The sequence below is a fragment of the Camelus dromedarius genome, chromosome 8 (assembly GCF_036321535.1).
Source record: "Camelus dromedarius isolate mCamDro1 chromosome 8, mCamDro1.pat, whole genome shotgun sequence".
Classification (NCBI taxonomy): domain Eukaryota; kingdom Metazoa; phylum Chordata; class Mammalia; order Artiodactyla; family Camelidae; genus Camelus; species Camelus dromedarius.
The window spans coordinates 19915679-19937672 of NC_087443.1; the positions used below are offsets into that span (position 1 = coordinate 19915679).

General features: G+C 49.1%; 1 protein-coding gene across 6 annotated transcripts in view; it reads right to left on the reverse strand.

Annotated features, from left to right (window-relative positions):
- WDFY4 (WDFY family member 4) overlaps nt 1–21994 on the reverse strand; it is a 267352-nt gene that overhangs the window by 56703 nt on the left and 188655 nt on the right. For all 6 annotated transcript variants that reach the window (XM_064487947.1, XM_064487946.1, XM_031460981.2 and 3 more), the window contains exons 44-47: nt 14274–14422; nt 8612–8732; nt 5918–6003; nt 4383–4445 (exon numbers count right to left, since the gene is read on the reverse strand). In XM_064487947.1, coding sequence (XP_064344017.1) covers nt 4383–4445; nt 5918–6003; nt 8612–8732; nt 14274–14422 — 419 coding nt within the window. The remainder of the gene's footprint in view (nt 1–4382; nt 4446–5917; nt 6004–8611; nt 8733–14273; nt 14423–21994) is intronic.

Consider the following 21994-nt stretch of genomic DNA (forward strand, 5'->3'; position numbering starts at 1 on the left):
TGGCAAGTAGGGTGGGGGGACGGTGAGCCAGCGAGTTGCTCCTCTCCCCGTTCTGGACTTTCACACACCTGCCCACTACCCCATGGAAGCACCTCTGTTGGGTGAAGCTGGATGGACAAAGGGGCCTGGCTTGGTGCAGAGAACAGGGCTTAAGTTGGGCTCCTGCCTAGAAAGAGGTCTGAGGTCAGGACTAAGGATTGTGCTAGGAGACATGAATAGGAAAGACAGAGAGCAACACGGAGGGGCCCCAAAACGAAGTCTGAGTGGGGCTCAGGTGGAGCTCACTGCAGGTCACAGGGGTCCACTGCCCAGGGCCTGTTGAACCAACCATGTGAGAAAATCCACGATGCCAGGGCATGGGTCATCCCACCAGGGGTTTAGTGCACTTCTGGTTCCAGTGATTCTGCTGTAACCCCGGGGCTTGAGTTGTGTGGCCCCTACAACTTCCTGTCCCAAGAAGCCAAAGGAGCATGTCTCCCCACTCAGTGATGGAGGAAAACCTCTGTATCAAAGCAATCACGCACATTACAGTTCCTCAGTCTTCCAGCTCGTCAACAGTGATGATCTCCGGAGACTAGGACCGAAGGGGCAGAAGTGGGGAGATGGAGTACTTGAAATTTAGCCTCCACACTGCTACCAGTGGTGCCCTGAGGGGTGTGATTGATTATCGTGGAAGACCATCTTCTCATGGGAGTTTATAGCTTCTTATGGTTGGTTTTCTAAGTTCTCTGTCTTACATTATTTTTCAAAGATAATCTATAAAGGAAACTCATTCATTAAAGGAAATCCATAAAAGACGCTACTTCCTCAACTGCAGAACTTTGTGCCAAAAAATGAATTTCATCCTAACCATTACATTTAAGTCATCTGTACAACTGAGAGAACATTTCAGAAACTACAAGCATCCAGATACAGTAAGGCCCTAAGTATAGGCACTACCTGACAACCAACAGTTTCTTCCAGCCAAGGACACTTAGGTCTGGATGACACTGCAAGTAGGTATTTATTTCAGGCCTTGTCAGGGACCACAGCCATGGAAAGATGCCCTTCACCCATTCAAAGACATGTGCCGTGTGCCACAGAGATTTCAGAGAAGGGCCAGACAGGCACCCAGGCCTTGTATTTCTCTGAACTCTGGGCTCAGTAGGAACTGAGACCCCTATGAAGAGATGGAACCAAACCAGATCACGTCCCAAAGCCACGTCTGTACAGAAATACATCAAAATGTGAGGGCTCTGCTTTTTCAGAGAATCAGCATAGAAAGTTACATTCTGTCGTACTCTTTTTTCATTTTTTTATAAAAAGGGAACTACCTTCTTTGCTCCCCACTACCCTATTTAGACAAGGACAAATCTGATACTCAGCGCTAAGAGAAAGTAAGTTCCAGGAAAAAAAAAAAGTGCACAAACCCCTCTGTTTCTTGTTATATGTCACTGGAAAACGTTGTAACCCAGCACAGTTGTTTGATTTTTGTTAGTTTCGGGACAATTAGAGTAACCAGATCACTTCATGTACCTGATATCCCATCTATGTTTTCTTCCTTTAAAGGAGTTTTGGAGTAATTTTTAAAGGATCATTGTAGCCTATATTTAGTTTTGAAGCTGTCTCCAGCCCTTTGTGGAAGGGGACAGATAACTTCAAGTACAAAAATGTGTGTTTCTTTACTTGTACACTGATAACTAGCTTCCCTTTTCCTGTAACTTCAGCTATTTCCACATCTCCGCAGAGCCTGCCTGTGCCTAATATCGTGCAGCTTTCCGGTCATCGGATGCTTATCCGGTGGAGACGGGGGGCGTCTAGCTGGCTGGCTCTACATAAGAAGCCACTGTGTGCTTGCAAAGCCTTGCACCCCAATGATGTCTGATTATGCTGCCATGCTGCCTTCAGAATGGTCTAGTCTTGCACATGGGGAGACACAGGATTACAGATCCCGGGCTCATCTAGGCTTTGCAAGTATTTTCCACTTGGGCTCCAGGCCCACAGAACCTCCTTGGAATTCAGTTATGGCGGCAGCCACTGTCACTGAAATTCTAGGCAAAATTCTGGTACCGAAAAGCTCTGGTCTCCCATATGTCAGGATGGCCTCTAGAGGGGCCACATCAGTCATGAAGAGCTAGAGGCTGAAGACATGAAAATCCATAGCACAGGCCAAGTGTCGTGGGCCAGCTGAAGACCCTGAGAATGGACCACGCGCCTCCTTCAGAGATGAGACGCTTGTGTTCACTGGAGTGTCCCAAGGGCAGCTAGGCATTTGTTAAGACTTGGTGTATGGATGGGGCACTGTCCTTGGCAATCCAAATGAAAACTGGCCACATTCATTCCAAGCATGAATGAGGGGTCCTAAGTCTGGGAGCCACCACTGCCTTCCCCACCCTGAAACGTGGGAAGGCACACTGTGTCTTGTAGGGGAAGGGCTGGGAGACGCTCAGAAGAGCTAAGAGCACAGACAGATGTGCTAATCAACTGCTCCATAAACACGCCCCAAAACACAGCAGCTGATTCTAAAACCAAACACAGGTATTATAGTTTACTGAGCACCTAATATGAGCCCAAACCAGGTTGACCCCAAAGCTCACGGCTGTCTGTTGCCGCCCATCAGCACATGCCCTGGCTGCTTGGGTGGCCTCAGAGCTTAGGACCAGGGCTCCAGCTTCCTCATTTTGTCAAAGCTCATCCTGCATGAGCTTGGATCCGCATTTCTCTGGAGCACTGCCCCCTTGAATTTCAAAATCATATATTCAGTCACCTACATGACTTCTCCACCTGGATATCTGACAGGCATCTCCAAATGAACATGTCCAAAATCAAGCCCTGATATCCACCATACCCCCAAAGCAGTTCTTCCTATGGTCTTCCCCATTTCACTCCCAACTGCTCAAGCCTAAATCCTTGGACTTTTCCTTAAGTCCATTCTCTTACACACACATACCCTACCCATGCTTGATTTGTTAACAAATCTCATGAGATGCACCTTCAATCATGCCCAGCCATGTCCACTCTGAGCACTTTACCCCACCTTTACTGTCCCTCCCCGCACCCCCCCCCATCTGAGCCACCATCATCTCCTGCCTGCATTACTGCAAAAGCCTCCTAACCGGCCTCCCAGCTTCTGCCTTTGACCTACTATGGTCTATTCTCGACACAGCAGCCAGAGTGAGTCTTTTAAAATATAAATTAGGCCACGTGATCCCTCCAATGCTTCCCATTTATTCAGAGTAAAAGCCGACACCGTTACCACGAGCCCCGAGGCTTACATGAACTAGCCGGTTACGTCTGACTCTCCGCCCACTGACTCCCCGCACCCCAACCACTGTGGCCCAGCCAGGCCCACCACGCTCCCCCTGGGGACCTTTACCCTTGGCCTGAAATACACTTTCCCCAGTTATCTGAATAACTTATTTCCCACTTTGCTCAAGTCTTAGATCTCACATTTTTGGTGAGGGCTTCCCCTACCATCCAGTCTAAGATCTCAACCCTTACCTCTGTCTGCTTTGTTTTTTATACTTAAACTTATCATTATCAAAGATGCTTTATATTTCACTCTTTTAAATTGTTCTCTGTCTATCTTCCTCACAAGAGTGCAAACTCAATAAACAGAGGAGATCAAGTATTTTGCTTGTTGCCCTGTCAAGCAGCAAACACCACACGACATGCTATCGGTAAATGACAAGCTATCAGTAAATAGTTTTAAATGAACGGATGGCGTGCATCCCATAGTCATTATAAATATTTTGAACACCACTCCGCTCCCCACCCAATCCCCCACAAACTCCTGGAGAAGACAAGCAACCAGTGTCCTTGCCCTGTTCCCACTCCTAACTGAAATAAAGCACCTGCTGATCCTGAACAGGCCTTCTGGAGAACTGGGTACTTGTAAGGGGGGGCCTTGGGAAGGGGCTGTAAGCCTTTTGTCTCCTGGGAAAGATGCTCCCTATCATAGACTCATAAATTAACATCTGATTTGATACTATCATGTATTTATTTATTTTCCGAGCTTTCAGAGAGTCGCAGATAGAAATGACAGACCTGGGATGGCTCACACCCCCACCTGAGGGCCTGATCCCAAGGTGGACAGCTCTCTGGGCAACCTGCCCCCACCCACCACAGGCGAAGGGTCACTCTCTGCCATTTTGGTTTGAACAAGCCCCGGAGCACTTGGGACTTCAAGTCTGTTGGCTGTAGAGGTTTAATTGGCAGGAGGAACTTCAGGAGTAGGATGAGGGTGCTATGGGGCTGGGAGCGGGAAATATAATCCAGAAGGCAGGCTGGTGTGCTCTTGGCCCGCCTTCTTGGCAGTGGGATCAGGCAAATGGAGACAATCAAAGTGAGGCCAACACAGCTGGCCCAGAGAGCATGGCTGGCTTCCCCCCTGCACCCGTTACCTTAGATTGAGCGGGTCCTCTGTGAAGCTTTTTCCCTTCAAGCTGGGTTGGAAGGAGCAGAAGCTGGACAAAAAGGGAAACCATCCTATTAGCAGAGTCAAGACTTTTCCGCCACCAGGGAGACATCTTAGGAGCCAGGCAAGAGGTTAGTCCATTTTGGCCACCCCAGGGGGCCCCATCTGCCCCCAGATCTGGACGTACCTGGTAGGCACCCTTAGCATCCTCTGCCATTACACATTCTAGCTTTAATACCAGCAATGATAACAACAGAACAATAGTTACAATAAAAATTACATGTTTTAGAGACCTCTTCTGGGCCAGGCACTTGGCATTTCTGTTGCCGATTTCAGCAACCCCTGCAGTAGTCCAGGGACAAGAGGCATCTTAATTTAACGCTCCTTGAGCAGCATGGAGTGGGGTTGGGCACCGCTCACTGCCTCAGCTATGGATGTATAAGACTTCTAGATCAATCATGGAAAACTTTGTTTACTGCACAGAAATGACAAGAGAAAATGAATGTAAGTTTCAACGCTGCATGTCTCCTTCAGTTGGGTCTGAAACGGAACTTGAAGACCTTTCAGGAGGCGATATGACCACCGTTCTTGAAAGAACCTCAAATGGAGAATCACAGTCCACGGAGATGCGCCCAGGGCGGGCGCAAACAGCCTCTCTGTGAGAGCTGTCTCTCTCCACCCTGGCCCTCCCCTTCCAACCCAGCAGTTGGTCCTGGTGCCAGTGACTGGTCAGGGCTGACAGGAAGACAAGACTAGAACCTCGGAGCACAAAATGACCTGGGACATTTGGCCAGGGATGTCAGGCCTCACCTCAGAACTTCCAGCCCAAAATGGAGCTGAATGTGACCATCCCCTCCATTAATCCAACTTCTGTGTGGTCTGTTTATGGCCAGGAACCTACCTCTCCTTCGGTCCCTTCTAGATTCTCTGCAAATCTACGTATCTATAACTTTAATACCAATAAAAATAAACTAAAAATTTAAACTATAGCTTACATCCCTTAGATTGATTAATCTATTTGGAGAAAGACAAGTTAAATTAAAGCAGCATACTTCTCTCTTTAAGAAAAAAAGATGTTCCTTGCGGAAGTGGGCAATCAGTTGTATGGAGCTCTTTCCAATGAAATATGAAGTCAAAACAACTAAAATTGGCAACTGGGATCAAAAAGAAAGATTCAGCCAAAAAAAATTACTTGGAGAATTGAAAGATAAAGCCAGAAAATTCTGGAAGCCTCATTAAATATGTTGCATCTGCACAATTTTTTCTCCCTTCAGTTATTGTTGTCTTAAACTACTTCAGTCCATGAAATAGAGCCTGGTTCCGAGGATTTAGGGAAGGAGCTTTTATAGCTTTCTCCATACTGTGCTCTGTAACTCAACAGTTCTGTGGGTAAGTCCTTCCTTGTGTCTAACCTAAGCCCTGTTCACTGTAGGTTGAGAACAATTCTCCTGTGAACAGAGCTGTTCCCCTGCTATTGGTTCATGATCAGTTTGCTTAGCGGAGGACTTTTCAGATCCTTACCTTTTAAAGACCTTACTCCGATCACTGTTGTGGAAGACAAGAAACTTGGAATATCCGTTTTGAAAAAAGATCTCCAGGGCGATGTCCTATAAAGAGAAACCCCTTTTACTTTTCCTAAAGTTTCATGGAATGGAGACACCCGTGGAAACAGAGCCACTGGCTGTGGGTCATTTGGGACTCTGTCAGATGTGAAAGGATTTCAATCTAAAAATGGAACTGGAGGATATGAAATGGCGAATCTCACGCATGTACCCTTGGAAAATAAAACTTAAAAACTGAAAGACTGATTTTCCGTAAATGCCTGATTTACAGAAGATCAAGACTTACCCGCCCTGACCAATGGACATCCATCAAGAATCCCTCCCATCCTCAAACAATGAATTCACTGCTTGGTCAAGGGTTTGATTTCCTAAACCGAAGAGTTATCTTACCAGGAACACTAGGGGCTGGCTGGTTACGTGTAAGCTCCCGATCTGAGCAGCATCCTACATTGACCTACAGTCTTAAAGGCACGTGTGCTTTGCCAAGCCCACTTCACTGAGCCATTTTGATGTGGCCACACTGACACAGCACAGTTGTTTCAAGGGTATTTTGTTAATGCCTAAGCAAACTCTACCTGATTTCCTTTCTCTTTCCCCTCCCTTCTTTCTCTCTCCCTCACCCTTCTAAGCCACAGCAAGTAAACAGTAGACTTGGAATAGTGCTAGAGTGAGCCCACATACAGGAGGAGGCTCAGGGATGAGAGGCAGTCAGCAAGAGGATTCCCAGGGCTGGAGGGAGGGACCTGGGGGGTGGAGGTGAGGCCTGGGCCTGGAGGCACAGGTGGGGTGGGTGAAGGTCAGACTCCAGAGATGAGGTGCTGCATCCAACACCAGTCAGGTCCTGCTCCTACCTGGCTGGAAATGAGTTCTCAAAGTCCAGCTCACTAGATTCCTGAGCAGAGGGAAAGTCCTTATAATGATAATGTAAGGCCCTCCTCCTCTGCAGGTGCACTTAAGATCCTCGGATTTTTTTTTTACAAGCAGAAATATAAATAATGTGCAAATGGATGATGAATGTAGACTCTTATGGAGTCTTGCCCCGGCAACCTGGAGTGTCCAGACTCTGACTTTCTCCTGGGAGAATTTAGGGCTGGATGGGTGACAGTCCTGCTCACAAAGCGCCCCCTGCCCCACCTGGCCACACACACACATACACACACACACACATGCCCTGCTGTTTTCCACCACTGTCAGGCTAACCAGCCATCTGGAAACAATCCCCTTTTACTGAAGAGAAAGAAAGCCACTACACCTATTTGCTACTATATATAACCTGTAAGGCAGACATACAATTATAAAAAAAAATAATTTTTGAGTACTTGCTATGTGCCCAAAATGTACTAAATGCTATATATGTAATGGTGGAAAAGACAGGACATGGTTGCCTGTGCACTGCAGGGAACCGGAAGCCCAGAGAGACGCACAATGTGCCAAGGTGACAGCGCCCCGTAGGACTGAGCCCATGCTGCTGACGTCAGCACTGTCAGGGTGGGGCCTCCTCCACCAGCCCCTTCCCAGCTCACTCTCCGCTCAAAGACCCGCACTAAGGGCAGGCCAAATGAGAACATTCGCTGCTTTGTGGGCAAAAGCCGCGGAGGGGGAGGGAGAGGAAGGGAGTCAGCTAAACCCTTGTCAGCAGGGTGACGGTCATGAGCACCCCCAGAAGGGCTTCCCTGAGTTTTCATTTCAGAAAATAATAATAAGGCCTCCTGCAGGAGGATCAAGGGACAAAGAAATTTACAAATGAAATTATTCTTGGTTCCTGAGGGCCAAGCCCTGCCCACTCTGTTGGCCTTTGCAGAGCAAATATTCTGCCAAGAACATAGGGGGAAGGATCTGGGCCCTCCCCTCCTACAAGGGTGGTCCCTCATTTCTTCCTCTGCCTGGGAGGCCCCTGGGCACAGATGTAACTTCTCTATTACTGAGGCTGGACTGGTGAAGGTAGGAAGTGTTTGGGGCCAGCGGGGGCCCCAGAGTTCTTTCTCCTCCCTCTGCCACTGAGGTGATGCTTCTAAATCAGGTGCTATCTCTCCAGGGTGGGCTGCGACTCGCTGACAGCAGAGCTCTGCCTCTGGAAGGAGTCAGCTCTGTCTAGTACCTGGGTGAACCCTTGAATGCACCAGACAAGGCTCTGGGACCCTGGCTGGAGGGGACAATCAGGAGATCTCTAAACCACGTGGCCAGGAAATGACCAGGAGCTGGAAGGTGGGTGAAGCGGTGGGCAGGGCAGAGGAGAGGGGCGGTGGCCTGAGGAGGGGTCCACGTGGTCAGAAGAGGGCAGACCACCACTCAACTGCTGCGAAGCCATGGAGCTGCCCTGTCCTGTATTCCTGCATCTCCACGGCAGCTCTGGGTTGTGTCAAGGGGAAAATAAAGCAAAGAGGCTGGATCCTAAATGACATAGTAAGAGAGAAGGGATCAGGAGCCAAATGACAGGGTCTCTGGAGACAGTGAAGCAGAGGGCAGAATTTCATCTCAGCCAGGGGACCAACCCAACATAAGCCAAGGGGAGTCACTATGTGTCCCAAAGAGCTGTGATGTGGGTCACAGAGGCGTGCCCCTCACATTCTAATGGGGCCTGGATGGCACCTGGATCACGTGTCCCCTGAAGAGATGGCCCTCCCTCTCCCCCCACCCCCACCCCGGGGCATACCTGCAGGAGGAAGCGAGCCTGCCGGAGCTCCCTGAGGTCACTGTAGCTGTGGCGCTGGCATGAGTAGTGGTCGGAGGACCTATCTTTGCTGCACATGTTGAAGATGAATGGATCGCTGATGCTGGAAAGGAAGCGAGCCACACAGTGAGGGGGCATCTGGCGGGCCTGTCCCCTGCCTGCCCTATGGCCCCGCCTGAGACTGTAGGACACATGGGAGGAGACCTAAGGCCACTGCCAACCAGTGCCAGAGCCCTGTGACCCGATTAGCCCTGTCTGGGTCAGCCTGCCCCGAGGAGTAGGTGAGGCACCGGCCACACCAGGCGAGGGGACAGCAAGGCAAGGGGACTGCCTCCAGGACAGACAGTGACGCAGGGTGCAGAGTGTAAGGGTGAAAAGGCTCTGGGAACAGGGGTCAGAAATAGGTTGAGGGGATGAGGGAAGAATGAGGAGATATGCAATGAGGTCTGCAGAAGTTTCAAGCTCCTGAGACGCAGGGCAAGAAGATGACAAGCCTGTGTTCAGCACAGCCTCGGGCAGCGTGGAGCCTGGGGTGGACCAGGTGTTGGGGTGGCACCCAGTGTAAAATGGGAGAAAGTGACAGAAAACTCTGAGCCCCCAAAGAGGTGGGCGACAGGGCTGAGAGTGCTGACGGGCTGAAAGACAAGGACCACAGCCTTACTGGTGGACCCCAGGGCACTGTGCCTGAAGCCAGGGACTAGTGATGTTGTAGCTGAGAGCGGAGGATGGTTGCGGGGCCAGGCCAGCTGCCATCTCCAGAGGTCATACTGACTCACCTTGGGAAGAAAGGTGGGGGGAGGGAGATTCACGAATTTGACTAAGTATTGCAAAGAGAACAATTTTTGCACCAGAAGTAACTGAAATGCCTTTCGATAACCAACCAGATGAACTTTTCACCCGCAAAACAAATGGGGACTTGAGAAATAAATTTGATTTCAGTTATGGACGGTTACTTTTCTGAATATCCAAGTTGAGCAGCAATTTTACATTGTGTAAATGACCACACAAGCTCAGATAAAACACCCTTTTCGGACTTGAGAAAACAAGGGTTTCCCAAGCACCTCAGCCCTCGAGAAATCTGCGTATCCATCACAGAGCCGAAGAGCCCTCACTCCAGCACAAGGTCGCAAGAATGTGTTCCACCTCCTCGGACCCCAGCTCCAGTGCGGCCCTCGCCGCCCAGCTTACAGGGCAGACCATGCTTCTGGGGGAAATGGAGAGAGATCAGGCCCTCACGTAGGCCAGCGAGACTTCTCCGCTCAGCGGTCAGTGGTGGTGGCCCAGCGTCTGCGGTGCTAAGGGCTCAGCATTGCATGCTATGCAGAATGGTCCCTACCAGGTAGACTGCAAGCTTACTGGTGTGGGACACCATCTGGGCCTGCTACTCAGCACCCCCGAGTGGACTCAAATCCTTTGCAGGTCCTACCGTCCCTTCTTCCAACAATTCTTTCAGGGGCCCTGCTCTGGGCCACATTGCTGGAGGACTGATCAAACCTACTGATGGCTGAGGCCCTCTGTCCATTATTAATGCTTCCCCCTGGGGCTAAGTGAGGCCAGAGAAGTAACTCTGGTTCCTACTCTTGACTGAGGCCAAACAGCATCCCAGGTGAAGGCACTGGTGGCAATGACGATGATGACTCCTCTGTGGTCCTGCAGCCCCCACGCTTGGGGGAGCGCAGCAAACATCCTCCATACCTTAGCCGCATCTGGTTGGTTTCTCTCCCCAGCTGACTGTGAGTGAGTTCGTGGGGGCACAGACCACGTCCATAGCTGTCACCCTCCAAATCTGCTCTAGACTGATCACTGTCCTGCTCTACAGCCCGCCCAGCACTTCCCTGTTGTTTAATTGGATCCTCACACCGACCCCTTACTGAGTATGTGTGATTAACATTCCCCTCTCAGATATCAGGAAACTGCATCCCAAAGAAGAGAAGAGACTATTCCAAGGTCACGTGGAACTGAATTCCAAGCTGGGTCCTCTTGAGTCTAACAGCCAAGCTCACACGCAGCACCTGCTCTCCCGAGGTGGACAGGCTGGCGGGCACTGACACAGCTCCTCTCTGGAGCTCCCCGCTTTTCAGTGTCCTCTGTGCTGATTCTCAACCAGGACTCTGAAACAGTGGTGACCTGAGGAAGAACCCCCTGGAAAATGCTTTTAGGAAGGAGCTTTTAGGAGGAAAGACATTAATTCTTCTCTTGCCTGTAGGGACTGAATAACCACATAGAGCAGGAATGCTCAGACAGACCCAATTTCTTATGAAAATTAAATTGTGAAAATGGAACTGACCCCTGATGGAGGGTCCCGATCGGAGTTCCGTCTTATGCAGCATTAGTCACACAGCTACAACTGGGTGTCTTTGCCAGCACTATATTCTACATTTTCTGTGCACTACATCAGAGTTCAGGCCCCCAAGGTCAATGAGTAGAAAGAAACAGCCAACCCATGTTCTTCTTTAGGTGGGGCTGTGGCCATCAGTCAAAGGATGCTGTTCACAGCTCTTGCATGACAGCTGTCACAAAATATGCAAATTGACCAATGTGGTCATAACATATCTTTTAATATTCTTAACTAGGGAGATCACAGTAAGCTAACAGATAATTATGATATTGATTGACCTAGTCTTTGGTAACAGAAGTGGATTTCAGATTAAAATATACTTTGATTTTCCCCACATTTGAATATATCCAATGACTGTCAGAACTGACACCTAGAATTTATACCCAAATCATGCACTAGGTCACAAACTCTTTACCAGACTCAGCCCACATCTGACTGATCTCTGTATCTGTGGAGTCTACCACAGTGCTGGTACAAGACAGATTTTCAATAAGCATTTGTTGAATTAAATTAAACAGAGAAGGGAGGCCTTAAAACTGCTGGCTGATGTGAAGGAGATACCTAATTAAAAGCACCCCAACACGAAGAGCCAGTTGGATGGTTTGGATTCCCACCAAATGAATCAAAAGCTATATACCTTGTGAGTTTGGCTGTCATGAGTGGAATTGTGTCCCCCAAAAGACATATGTTGAAGTCCTAATCCCCAGAACCTCAGGATGTTACTTTATTTGAAGTAAATCATGGAGGTAACAAGGTGAGGTGATTAAGACAGGCCCTAATCCAGTATGACCAGTCTCCTCATGTAAAGGGGAAAAACCCACAGAGGGAAGAGCACATGAAGACACACAGGGAGGAGATGCCATATGACCGGAGTGATGCATCTACAAGCCATGGACCACTGAGGATTGCCAGGAAGCACAAGCAGCTCGAAGAGGCAGGGAGGCTCCTCCCCCAAAGCTGCAGCAGGAACATGGCCTCCTGACACCTTGATTTCAGACTTCTAGCCTCCAGAACGGTGAGACAGTGAATTTCTGTTTTCTCAAAGCCACCCACGTTTTGACACTTTGTTACAGCAGCTCTGGCAAACTAATACGGTCACCCTATTCAGCCAAGAAGGGGTCCCACCGGGAGCAAAATGTAACCTTCTAGAAAGGTTCTTACTTTCTGAGGGAAGTTCCAAAGTACACAAGTCCAATCACTGCTGGAGGACTTGCAGTGTTCTTGAGTTTTATTTGGGATATTTTTATGGTCCATCAGAGAGCCTCTTTCAAGGTCTAATGCTCAACTACACTCAAATTTATGGCAGTCTTTAAGAGAAACATTTCAGAGTTGACTTAGCTTTATTTTTAACTGGCTTATTTATGTACCTTCCTTAGTCTCCATGGTCAAAATAAGACTTAATCCCCATTGATCTGACGTGATCTAATAGTCCATCTCTGAGAGTCACATCTCCAAGAGCGCCAGCAGTTTCTCAGGCAGTATACAAGATCACCGAGAGGAAGCACGGTCTAGTTAACAAACTCTTCTTTGAGGTATGGTGACTAAAATTTCCTACGCAATTCCCACATGACATTCCAAGGCAGTAATTTGTTCTCACGACACTCGACTTGCATTCTAGAAGAGCACATTTCCAGACATGGGAAGTCTCCCTTGTCATTGCAAAGCAAGCGAGTGCATCCAACCTGAAGCCCGGGCTTCTATTAAAAGTGCAGATAGTCAATTCGATCGTGATTACATGCACCTCATAAACACAATTTACCTAATCAATAAGATCTTATCTAAACACTAACTCAATTTAAACCAGAGGTGGAGAGTGAAGCAATGGATTATGCAGTCATTACATGGGCATGCCATGCATATAGGTAGAGAAGAAAGCTTTCATCCGCTCTCAGAAAGGCAAGTCTGCAGATCCATTGTCCATATTGATCAGTATCAATAAAACATGAGCAGTAAGATGGGAGGAGTGTGCCAAGTATTAATTATGCTTCTGTCTTGGAAAAGTACAGAAGACTCACTGCAATCGGTGAACGTTTGATATGAATAAAAGATGGAAATTAGCAGAGAGAAAAAATGCCAAGCATTTTAAAGCAAACCTAAATCAGAGGAGGGTGGGCTGACATCTATCCTTCCAGACTCCTTCAACTCTTGCTTCCTGACATAGGCTGGAAATGACATGACACCTGGGGCTTAAATTCTTAGTTATTGGCAGGTAAGACTGGCTATTCTGTCAGTGGTTCTCAAAGTGTGGTCCCGGACCAGTAGCATCAGTACTAGCTGAGAACTGGCTGAAATCTCAAACCCTAACCCAGACCTCCTAAATTAGGAACTGGGATAATGGTGGGTCCAGAAGTCTGTTTTAACAAGCCCTCCGGGTGATTCGATGTAAATTAGTTTGAGAGCCACTGGGCTAAGAGGTCATCTTGTCTTCACTTGAGACTTGGCTAACCAGAAAAATCAAGGCCTACATCTGGATAAAGAAATTTTCATCCGAATTTCTTTGTAAGTGATGAAAACATACAACTTGACAACAGAACTTTTAGCAGAAGTACAAACACAATCAATTTGATTTTGAATGACTGTGCTTTTATAAACACAAGGGAATCCATCCATGAGAGCTGACTGAACCCAAAGAGATCAAATACATTTAATCCTAAAGAAGAACCTTGGGAGTTTGCTGCCAAAGACCTCTGATATTAGTTGGTGTAAAAATGACTCTTTAAATTTCTACCCAAATCTCACCCATCCTTCAAGACTTAGATCTCAGCCTACTTCCTCAAGTAGCTGTCCCTCACCCCACCAGCCCCATGCCAGTTCTCTGAGTGGGAGCCTCAAAGAGTCCTCCCACACACATGTAAGTTGTCCCTTGACAGCGTTCTCCCAACTCTTTCCGAAAGAACCTGTTTACACTGCCGATTGCACCCAAGGCCCTTGTGGGCATGAAGGGACAATGCCTGATGTCTTATAAAACCGTGAACAAGGAGGAAGGTGTTGAGTGAGTAACCTGATGGGATTGGATTCTATTACCCAAATCACCTAAGGAGCAATCCCCCCATCCTGTGGGGCATCCCACACCAGGAGAGGCTTGGAGAATGGCCAAGTTGTTAACTGCTCCAGATTTCAGCTTTGGGGAACCACAGTCGTGGCTGCCTGTGCCTTAAGGTTCGTTTGTTTTATCTCATAGCTCAGTTTGTGGCCCGCACCTAAGTCTACAGTAAGGACAAGGTGGGAGATGTAGAAGTGCAGGTGGCGGAGAAGACAGCTTGGGGGGGCTCAGGGATGAATCTGCTGGTAGGGGAGGGCACTCACTTGGATAAGCAGTGGCGGGTGCAGTAGACGTCACCCACAGGGGAGAGCGTGAAGTTCTCGCAGACGTAGAAGTGTTGTCGGCCAAAGAGCAGGAGCCCTTCGCAGACCAGATGGCCCTGCACGATCACCAGAGAGTACTTCTGTGTCACCTGGAGGGAGACAGCACCAGAGTCAGGCCATGTGCAAGTGAAGCGTGCTCATCTCCTTATGGAGGACAGGAGGGCAGTGGCTGGCCACCCATCGGGCACTCGGAGGTGAGAGTGGCACCCGTGAGAATGACAGGGCCGCTGCCCCAGGGCACCGCTCATCACAGTGTAAGTGGCCCTTCTACCCCCAAAACGCTGTTTAGTTATTTCATCTACCCACAGCCACCCGCATCCCCACCGAGGCACACGGATGAGTGTTTATTGCTCTTTTTATCACGTTGACATTTTTTCTCTCACTTTAAGCTCCCCCACAACCGTACAAAACATTCCTCAGTAAACAGTGAGGAAAGAGTTCAAGGTATGAGGCATCCTTCAGTTACAGAGGCGAGGGAGCTTGTCCAGGGACCAGCTGGAAAGTGGCTGAGCCGGGACTGGACCTGGGTCTGCCTGGAACCACAAGGGCAAGACTGGTACTGCTGTCTCCAAGGCCAAGGCCGGTCCAAGGTGTGTGCAGAGGAGGCATGAGATGCTCCCGACCCCTCCTTTCTGACTCAAGTGTGTTCTCTCAGCCGCTGAAGATGTTGGCAGCTTTCCAGAATCGCCTCAGCTACAGAGAGCACCTGGCCAAAGGTCACGTCCCCATCAGTTCCCAACAACCGGTCAGTGCAGAGAAGGAAGGGCCAGACCCTTTGCCTCAATTCAGGTCAACTCTGAGCTCCCGTGGGATCAGCGGGGCCCTCACTGAGCCGGCAGTGGAGTTCCCCTCCTCCCTCCACTCGATCCTGGGACCCAAGCTCCCAGTAAACGTCCTGCCTGCACATCTCTGGCTCACAGCTGGCTTTCTAGGGAGTCTGACCTGCTATAATGTCTGGTATGACCCAGAGTCCTGCATGATGGAAAGACTAGGTACGTCCATTCACGGAATTAATCCCTGAAGGAACGAGGCAGGGAAGGCAGGAATTCTAGATGATGGGAGCCCAGATGGATCCGAGTGAGGCCAGGACCAACACTTTCTCAGGGTAATTCCGTGCAAACTCCAGTTATACTAAAGAGGAGCTGGTATATTCTGGACTACCTACTATATGACCGCGGTAAACATTTTATGCACATTAAGCAGATAATCCTTACACTTGGGCCTGGCTGGTTTTAGAACTCTAATTTAGAGATTTTTTAAAAAAGTTCCAGAGATAAGAATCTCACCAGAGTAACTGGCAGAGCCTGGGATTGAAGCTAAGCTCCTTGCTCATCTTTGGGAGCAATGATGGGGCCGCAGTGGTGAAATCTCGAAAGAAGCCCTGGGTACCAGTTCTCATGCCCCTGAATCAGACGGGATTAGTCAAAGTGAGGGCCAAGGCCAGGAAGTGAAGATTCACTGAGGTTACGTTCCAAGACAAGCATGAACCACTACAATACAGAACAAGGTGTCACTGAACTATTTTTCCTGTGTGGAGTCACTGAGCGTCGTGGTTCCTGTAGCCTAAGCCTGCGGCAGGCAGCTGGCTCTCTCGGCCTCTCCTGCCTGAACTTTATCAGAGGAATTGGTCCCCAAAGCACCTGCAGTCACAGCTTAAGATGGACTCATTGCCAGCCTCATTCATTCATCCAGATGTTCATCTGTTCAACAGTCATGGATTCAGCACCTAGTACATGCCAGGCCCTGAGCCAGGCTTTGGGGATCGAAGGACAGACAAGATGAACAAGAATCCTCCCCTCCTGGGGGAGGATGGAGAGTAGAAATACACGTCAACCGATAGACTGTTACAAACTGCGATAAGTGCTGAGAGGAAAAGAACAGGCCAGTGATAATAAGGCAGAGAGAAAGGATGCTATTTTAGACAAATCCTGAGGCTGAAGGGTGGAATGGGGCAGTCATGGAAAAGCTGGGAGAAGAACATTTTGGGGAAAGGGAACATCCAGCTCAGAGCCTCGAGGCAGGAAGGGCAGATTCAGGGAGCAAGAAGAGGTCAGTGTGGCTGAGGTGGCACTGGAAAGCCAGAGTGCCCAGATCATGGGGGCCTTAGATGCTTTGGTAAGGGCATTGGGTTTTATTCTGGTTGCAATAGAAAGCTGCAGGAGGGGTCACTTCTAAAAGGTGACACTGGCTCCTGGGCCTTAAGAGTGGCAGGAGGGTGATCGGTCACGTGGCTGAGTCAGTGTCCTGGGGAGGGAGGTTGGCGGATGGGATGGGGGTGGTGGAGGGAAGCGGGAGGAAGAGGAGAAGTGGGTGAATCTAAACAAGAGCAGGTAGCATCGACAGGAGCTGCTACTAGACAAACTGAAAGGAAAGACGGAGGACACATGTCTACTTTGGGGCTTAGGCAACTGAGTGGTGTCCCCAGCTTCCCTAGAAGCCGTGCCCAGAGGCCACCACCAGTACTGCCTTAGAATGTGGAAGGGCACTGGATATGCCACCCCCAAATCTGCTATTTTGGCATAAGTATTATTTTGAGTTAAAGACCCTTGAAACACAGCAGGCACAGGACGGGCACTCCCACCTACTCTTTTCTTCTCCAAAGCGGGAGATGAACCCCATGTGACAAAACCCCCTCTGCCAGGAGGGAAGGCATATTATCACCAGAGACAGGGAGTCAGGCCAACAGAAACCTGCACAAACAAACCTTGTTCAACCATCCCAAAGAGAGTCTATGACTACATAAGCATGTTTTACACGTTTTCTCTTTTTTTACACAAACGGCATATTCATGTAAGGACTGGTCCTCAACTAGTTTTTTTCCCTCAATAGGTCTCCCATCTAGAAGACCCTCCCAAATCACTTCTTATACAATTGTCTCATTTTTATTAAATGGTGCACACCGGACCCTTGCATGGATGTACTGCAACTTACTTGACCCATCCCCAAATGAAAACATTTGTTTTCAAATGTTTTGAGACAGTACAAGCAATGCTGCAGTGACCATCCTTGTGCATACGTCACTCTAAACACGTGAGTTCAATCTGTAGGTTAGATTCCTAGAATTGCACGTCAAGCGTGTGCGCATTTTAAATTCTGATCTATTGCCACGCTGCCCTCCTGCAAGGCGATAACTAGTTTGCACTCCCACCAGCATTGCTGGGGCGTGTTTACGCCGCCTGTGCCAAGCTCTCTATATGCTTTCTCTTATGCTCTCGTATGAAGGATACTCCATCCTCAAGTTAACAAGGTCAGAAGTGAAGCCAGGGCACCAGCCTGGGCCTGGGCACCTCCTAAACTTCTCCCCTCCCCGCCATGCCCTACCCTTGCCCGAACTCTGTGGTGCCAGCAGCAGGGGCTGCAGCATATTCCCAAGGTCTCCTGGTGTTTTCCTTTGGGGAGAATTAAATAACAACCAGAATAAACCAAACCACAAGAAAAATGTCTGGTGAGAGCTGGGTTAATAGCTTAAACATTGATTCTGCTAGAAAAGAATGGCATTTTAAAAAGTGGAAAATGAACCCAAGTGAACGATTACCTGCTCTTCCATTTAAATTAGCCCTGGGAGGGCTCCATCACCAAGTTATCTCATGATTAAGAAATGCCCCCCCGCCATGTGAGTCTATCGATCACTTTAAAAAGGATGGAACTTCTTCTTCATAAGTGGAATGTTTTTCAAATTGGCTACATGATATATTATCACCACGGATGGGTGGCCACACCTGGTCCTGTATATGTCAAGGAACAGATTTTCTGGAAATTCCAAAACGCCAGAGCTGAAGTTAGAAGGGCCATATTTTGCCGGGACATTCCGTGGAAGTCCATGCCAGCGTCATCTCCTAGAGGCAGGCCTCAGTGTGCACATCTGCAAAATGGGGAGGTCAACTAGAGGTTCCCAAAGATTTTCTCCAGCGTTATCCATCTGCAATTTAATGAAATGCTCTCTAATTTTACAGGTGGAGAAAGGGAGATTCAGAGCTGTCATATGAGGTACCCAGTCATACAGCTAATGTGTACATTTTCTTATACTTATATGCAACATCTACTTCAAAGTAAGCGTTAGTCCTGCTCAAGTGTATCACACTTTCATTCCGTACATCTGCTCATGCAGACCTTGCTAGCAATTCGTTCTGTTATTCTGGTGCATGGGGTGAGTATTCTTATATTTCAAAAAAGCACAGATCGCTGAGAGAAAGTATGAAAGAAGAGAGAGCCTGTTTCTACTGATGTTGGCTACCTGTGAACTCAAGCGTCTTTTTTCTACATTGATCACTTCTAGCTGCAGTATTCAGTCACATGAGTAATCAAGTAAGTGGATATTAAAACAATAAGGAGATACTGTTTTTCACACACCAACTTGGCAAATCTGCGAAGAACTACACTGCGTGGATGACTTGTCGGCAGCCCATCTTTTCAGCTGGAGACAAGGAGCAGGGATGCCCCCTGCCTGCCTGCGTGTGCCACTTCCACAGGCGAGCCTGCAGACAGCCAGACCTCCAGCCTTTCTCTGCCAGCTCAGGGAGACCAGATGGAAAGGATGGAAACTGCCATCCTTTGTAATGTGAAAAGGATTCCAAGTCCCGGGACTGCTCAAAGCACAGCGCATAGCACAAGCTGCGTTGACTAAGGATCCGCACTTTGGTGACTGATGGAAGTTGGAGCACATTTCCAGCCAGGGATGCTCAGAATATTGTAAAACTTGGATTTGTGGATCCAGACATTTATTCAAAAAGTTAGTATGTATGAGAATTGCCCAGGCGGCTTGTTAAAGTCCACAGTCCCAGGTTACACTGCCACATGCTCGGATTCAGCAAGTGCGGAGTGGTCCCTGGGATCTGCATTTTAACAGGAAGCCCAGATGATCCTGAAGCAGATGATCCGAAGACCATACACTGAGAAACTGACCCCTGGACACCAGCAAGGCTCTGAAAGATGAGGTCCTGTCTCCTGTGAGCGAATCGCTATAACTCATTCCTTTGCTGTCACTGAAAGGCAAGTGCGAATGTTTAGCGTGTGCCCCGTGCAGGCAAAAGGGGAGATAAAGCACATCTTCGTGGTGCAAGTGGTCTAACAGGAGAGACAGAAGAATGCCAACTGTCCTGGCACAGCATGGGGCTGGGGGGAAGGACAGGCACTCTGGGGGCACAGAGGAGAGTGCCCGGCCCAGACAGGGGCGGGAGAGGGCGCAGGGGTGACATCAGAAAAGTGGGCCCCAAGGCGGTGTCCCCCAAGGCTGGGGTTAGGAGCTAAGAAGATAAAAACTGTGGACAAACATCTCAAGTCACAAAATCTTGAGCCAGTTGGACATGCTTTGAGATTATAAGTAGTTCTGTATAATCAGAGTACAAAGGCAGGTGTGTAAGTGCTGCACGCTTGGATAAGGGTGAGGGAGGTACAGGGCCAGCTCACAAGTGGCCTTGTGCACAAAGTTTGCAGAACAGAGTCTCAGAAGGTGTTATATAGTGATGACACATGCAGCTCTGTATTTTAGAAAGTCGGCCGTGGTGATTCACCCTAGGGGGCAAGTTACTACGTGCAAAGGTTGACACACTTCTTCACTTTCTACAAATGACCTCAGCTAAAAACACCTAAGAAGAGCTTGAAGCTGCACCCTGCTGTCCAGAGCAAAACTATCTCCCTTTGAGCTGATTCTTTTCTACTAATATTTTATATCAAGTTTATATGAAAAATTATAAATATTTAATTGCTCATGTAATTAAAAGGAACAGCAACGGCAAAAACAACTCATGTGAGTTCTGACTCTGGACTGGGTCTGGAAGCGCATTTTTCCAGCAGAGACTCACTTCTGAGAGCAGCTCCGTGGAGGGGTTACAGGGGACCATTCCCAAGTGCACAGCGGCTGACGCAAGCCCGCAGTTAACATGCGTTAAATAAACCCCTCCTCACATCAGATGGAGCTGGTAGCAGAGAAATGTGTTTGTGGTTCCTGGAATCATTAATCAATGACTCAAAAGTGGCACAGAGTAATTACAGTCCCAGGTATCGCTGGAGGCGATTAGAGATCCAATGTTCAGGAAAAGAAATGAGTTAAGCTGGTGCCATCCCGGAGCGCCAGGTCTGCCTGCATCCCCTAGAGGCCTCTGTCTGGGCTGAGCCATCTAAAAGTCTGGAAGGCGGTTATGCCCTGGAGTCTCCTGGACTGCGTGTGGCAAAGGCCATAAAAGCAAGTGCTCCTGAGACAGCAGGGGAGGAGGGGCCAGGGCTCTTGTGGGGCTGCCCGCCCACTGTAGGTGACGGCCACCTGAAGGGAGGTGCCCCGGGTTTGCTGAGTGTGGGTGCACACCCTGCTGTGGGCTGCTTTCACTTAGAAAAAGCCCAAGGTCCAAAAGGTCTTATGGAGACATCTGAATTAGGGGAACTCTCAGCCTACCACAGTGCTCACTATAAAATATCTCAACACAAGCAGAAAATATTAGTCTGGGGAAATGCAGAAAATAATCATCTACACACACACACATGCACACAAACACCTGCTGTGGGGCAAACTTCCCATATCTTTGCTTGAACAGGTTCATGGTCCTAGGGTCAGCACGGCAATCCTCCCATCCTTGACTTCCAGTGCCTGTCCTTGACAATGAGTATAGTAGACAAGGACTAAGGTTACGGTGGGAGGGGATGCCCTGGAGCCCGGAGGTCTGCCTGCCTGCCTGGACCAGCACTAACCAGAACGTTTGCAAAGAAGGCAGAGGGGAGCCTGGAGCCAATCTCCAAGCCCCAGTAGGGAAGGTTGCTGAAGGTGATGGAGAGTTTATGTAACTGGCCCAACATAAGGGATTGAGAAGTAGTAGAAAGAGTGAAAAACCACACGAACCTGGAGCAAGACAGGCCTGAGACGAAATCCGAGCAATTGCAGTTAGTAGCCCCCCAGGCTCTGGTTTTGCCATCTTCAGGATGGAAATGATAAAGCCTCCTTCACGGGCCTTCATAAGACTAAAGGAGATGTTATATGAAGAGCACCCAAAACAGGGGCTCCAGATGTCCCGCTGTTGACATTTTTGCCAATAAGAGTGATAAAGAGCAGAATGAGGCTCTGAGTCCAGTCTGAGCACTTGCCCTGTGCCAGGCTGCCCTCTTGGGCACAGGCTGCTGGCGCCTGCCTCCCTGGTGGTGGTGGATTGGCAAGGCAGCCAGCCCTCTGCTCAGCCACGCCTCACCTGCTCCCAGAGGGGCTCCCCACACAGCCACGGCGTGCCACTCCTCAGGCTGCGTCCTGAGGTGTTTGACAGCAGACAGGGTCACTGCTGCGGGCAGGCTGCCCAGGGCCCTGAGCCCCTGAACTTCCCCGCGGCACACTCGGCTGGCTCCCTGGCACACCTGCTGATCTTTCAGGTCACCAGATCTTTCCAAAGCACAAATGCTACGTGCCATGGAAGGAAGAGACTTGGATGAATTCCAGTCTGTCCCTGCCCTTAAAGACATCACAGTCAGAAATAATCACAAAGCCGAGCGATAAGGAGGATGCTGGCAGGGGCGTGAGCAGAGTGCTTTGGGCAGTCCTGGGGCTCTGAGTGGGATGGACGCACCAGCACAGCTCACCCAGGAGAGGAGGAGGCCTCTGGCTGCAGGGGAGCGGTGAGCAGTGGGCACGGGGCCCTGAGGAGCTGGCTGATGGAGGTGCAAGCAGTGGAAGGCGGCCAGGTCAC